Source organism: Phaethon lepturus, unplaced genomic scaffold (assembly GCF_000687285.1).
Source record: "Phaethon lepturus isolate BGI_N335 unplaced genomic scaffold, ASM68728v1 scaffold19905, whole genome shotgun sequence".
In the NCBI taxonomy this organism is placed as follows: domain Eukaryota; kingdom Metazoa; phylum Chordata; class Aves; order Phaethontiformes; family Phaethontidae; genus Phaethon; species Phaethon lepturus.
This window is the reverse complement of record NW_010540077.1, coordinates 41,546-45,047: the sequence shown is the minus strand read 5'-3', so window position 1 is coordinate 45,047 and position 3,502 is coordinate 41,546. Positions and strand designations below refer to the sequence as shown.

At 42.5% G+C, this 3,502-nt stretch overlaps 1 protein-coding gene across 1 annotated transcript in view; it reads left to right on the top strand.

The window, feature by feature from the left end:
* Nucleotides 1-1,031, top strand: part of TRIM59 (tripartite motif containing 59) — a 1,252-nt gene extending 221 nt beyond the window's left edge. Inside the window, 1 exon segment of the mRNA XM_010287346.1 lies at nt 1-1,031. This exon segment is cut by the window's left edge and continues 16 nt beyond it. Within this exon segment, the coding sequence (XP_010285648.1) occupies nt 1-1,031 (1,031 nt within the window).
* The last annotated feature ends 2,471 nt before the right edge of the window (nt 1,032-3,502 follow it).

Genomic DNA, 3,502 nt, shown 5'->3' with positions numbered 1-3,502 from the left:
GGACTGAGTCGTTGCCTGTCAACTTTGCATTGAAGGCTATTATCGAAAAATACCAGCAGGAGGATCGCTCTGATGTTGCGACCTGCAGCGAACACTATCGGCAACCGCTGAACGTTTACTGTCTTTTGGATAGAAAATTGGTGTGTGGCCATTGCCTGACAATAGGAAAACACAACAGTCATCCAATAGGTGACCTTCAGAGTGCCTACGTAAAAGAAAAGCAGACTTCTGGAAAGCTTCTTGAGCAGCTGACTGATAAACACTGGCCTGATGTATGTTTGCTCATTGAAAAGCTGAAAGAACAGAAGTCCCAGTGTGAAAGCATTGTTCAGGATGATAAAAAAGTAGTAGTACAGTATTTTAAGAAACTTAGCGATACCTTGGAGCACAAAAAACGAGCTCTCCTGACTGCACTGGATGAACTTAACACACACATCTCGGAAGAATATGAGCCTCTTATTGAGAAGTTGAAAAAAATAAGGGAAGAACAGCTTGAATTAATGTCACTGAATACATCTATTCAAAAAGAAGAGTCCCCGCTTATTTTTCTTGAGAAGGTGGATAATATGCAGCAACGTATCAAAGCTTTGAAACAGAAGCAACTGCCGGATGTTAAACCGGTGGAGATTTATCCGAGGGTTGGGCACCTGATGAAAGATGTGTGGTCTAAAACTGAAATTGGTCAGATCCACAAGATCCACGTGCCAAAAATAAAACTGATTCCGAAAAGGAACCTACCCAGCAAAGGCAGTGGAAAGGGCGGAAGGGAATCTAAACAACTCCTCCAGGCCGTAAATCCTTTAGCAGTCCTGCTTCTTTGTATTATAGCTGTGGTAACTGCGCTTTCATTTCATACACCATCATCAGTTGTAATCGAAGTTACTCCTGCTTATATCTCAGAATTCTTGCTGCTTATTTACCAAGATTTCTGCACCCATTTGCAGAATATAGTGGGTGTGCTGTGCCATACATTTAATATACTGATGGAGTTTTTAGGGAGAATTGTTCCTTTTTGACTATTTCAACTATGAGATTAAAAGTTAGTGTAGGAATCCCCAGGATTTTTTTTTAAATTTCTACTTCAAAGCTGGGCTCTTAAAGCTCTGTGCTTTTCCTTTCTATTTCTATATCCTTCTGTGTTGCATAGGTTTCCTTTTAGTTGACTTTTAGTTAACTAAATCTGAGAAGGCCTGCAGCACAGAAGGCTTCCCCTTCTGCTCACGCAGTGTAGTAGGTTGGTAGGTGTTGGTTTAAACTGGAAGCTAGTCAGAACCAGTGTCTGCCTAAGCAAGCCATTATCAGCTTAAACATTGTAATCGAGTCCTGTTTGTAAAACTCCTTAAACATCTACAATCTTTTTATTTTGTTTTGATAACATAATTTTAAATTTTTTTTTTTAATAAAAGCATTATAACATTAAAGGTTAGAGAAGTGCCTCGGGCTGCAAACTGGCTAGTCCTGGATGGCTCAGTCACTAGCTCTGGTGTACATAAAACTCCTCTTTCGTGTTTTACTGAGCTCTGAATATATTTTAACTGATACACCTGTGGTCTTTAAAGCATATATTAATGGTCCTGGTTACTAGTGGATAATGTGATTTCATCTTTTTTTTTTCTTTTTTTTTAACATGTGTGTAATAAATTTCGCTCTCTCAAATGGTTGTTTCCACTTTGCAGTATCTGTAAGACTTCTGGTGAAATGCTGTGTACAGGCTCCTAGTGCCAGCTGTGCACAAGTCAGGTGTGTGTTTAGTCTGGCAGGGAGCTCTTGCTGCTTATTAAAATGAGCCTTGAGTTTTTGTGAAATTATTTAATATGCAAGGAAAATAGATACATACGGTAGTAAGTAGCAAAACTCCCACTGGAGTCCATGGTATGAGGATTTCAAGTGTTAAGAGCTCTTAAAAGAACTTGACAATCAATGTAAATGTATATTCAGCTTTATAGCAGGAATAACGGAGGTCTTTACCTTGATGTAGGGGAAACAGGATAGCATTTTATTCTGCAGTCAAACGATCGTTAAGGCTGTCCACTGCTTGTGGTGAGATGCTCTGGCCTGAGCTGTGCTCAGCAGAATCCCCAGTGAAAGCCCTTTCTGGCCTTCGGTTACTTACAAACAGTCTGGTTACAGCAAGGCCTGGGACAGCCTTGGAGCGTACAGAGGAGCTTAGTGGTTGCTAAAAAACCCCAAAATTTGTGTTCGCCATGTCTTGTTCTGTTTGAGTTGATAGGATGGTCTAGCACAGTAGCATTCTTTGGCTGTTGTATATTTTTAAATAATAAAAGTTGTTTAGTGGTTGAAGGCTGAGGCTAAGCCTTTAACTAGGGGGTATTTTAAACCCTCTGCAAACCAACCCTTGCCCCTTGCTACTGGCAGGCACTGGTGGAGTCCTGCAAAATACTGGTTGCTGCCAGACTTCAGTGAGAGCCGAGAGCAAGGTCAATCCTCAGATGCGGTGCTGATAGGTCCCGTAAGCCTAAATAATGATCCTAACAACAGTATTGATACCCTAATATCGCTGTATTGATAAAACACTAATAAAACAAACACTAGCCAAACTGCTACAGTGCTGCTCCCTTTGTGGTGCTGTGAGACTGATGGTGCGGGTTTGAGGGAGGTTGGAGCCAGCAGTGTGCAGAGGGGCCAGCCTTGCCCTCCGTTAGGAGCAGTTTTGAGAATTTGAATGTACTTTTTCTGTGATCTTTTTAGAGTTGCAAAGGCACATTGCCCACATGCCACTGGTCAGGTCTTGAAATGGTGTTTAGGTGTAACCCAGGGCTGGATAAATGCTGTCCTACTTATTTACTAATAAAACTGGGAAGTTGTTTTTGCCTTAAGCCCTGCTCACTGGCTGTCACTTGGCATCTCAGTCTCTCCAAACCTTGTGTTAAGTGTCTGCCCACTACCACTACCAGGCTGCTGTTTTGACTTACCTTCCTTTTATTCTCTGGCCTTTTAAAAACTGACAGTTTATAATGCAATTTTATTTTTCCAGATGACAAGAATTTATAAAATGCCTTTACCAGTGTTTGATACATTTAATACTTGTACTTAGAATGCACCATATATTTTAATGAATTTGCATACAAATAAAATATATTCTTACAGCAGGATTGGCTAATACCTTGATTTCCTTACTGCACAGAACCTTCCTTGTGACCCTAGTCAGCGCTGACATGCGGGGCAGAACCCGTGTGGGGATGAAGCTGCGAGGCTTCTGCCAGCAGGAGCAGGGCTGCGTGGCAGCGCTCTGTCCAGCTGCTGCCTTTCCTTCCACTGGCACTCCCCATTCGTTTTAGCTTCCAGAAGATCCTGTGGCAGGGCGTGTGATGAGGTGGGCCGATGTGGATGCCCGCTGCAGGCCCACTTTGCCATTTTCTTTCTCTCTGAGAGCGAGTTTGTGAATGCGGGTGTTCGACAGAGCGAGCGAGGGGAGTGCTGGAGTGCAGCACCCATGTTTTTGATGCTTCTCATCTCCCTCTTGCCCCAGTGCTACAGGGTC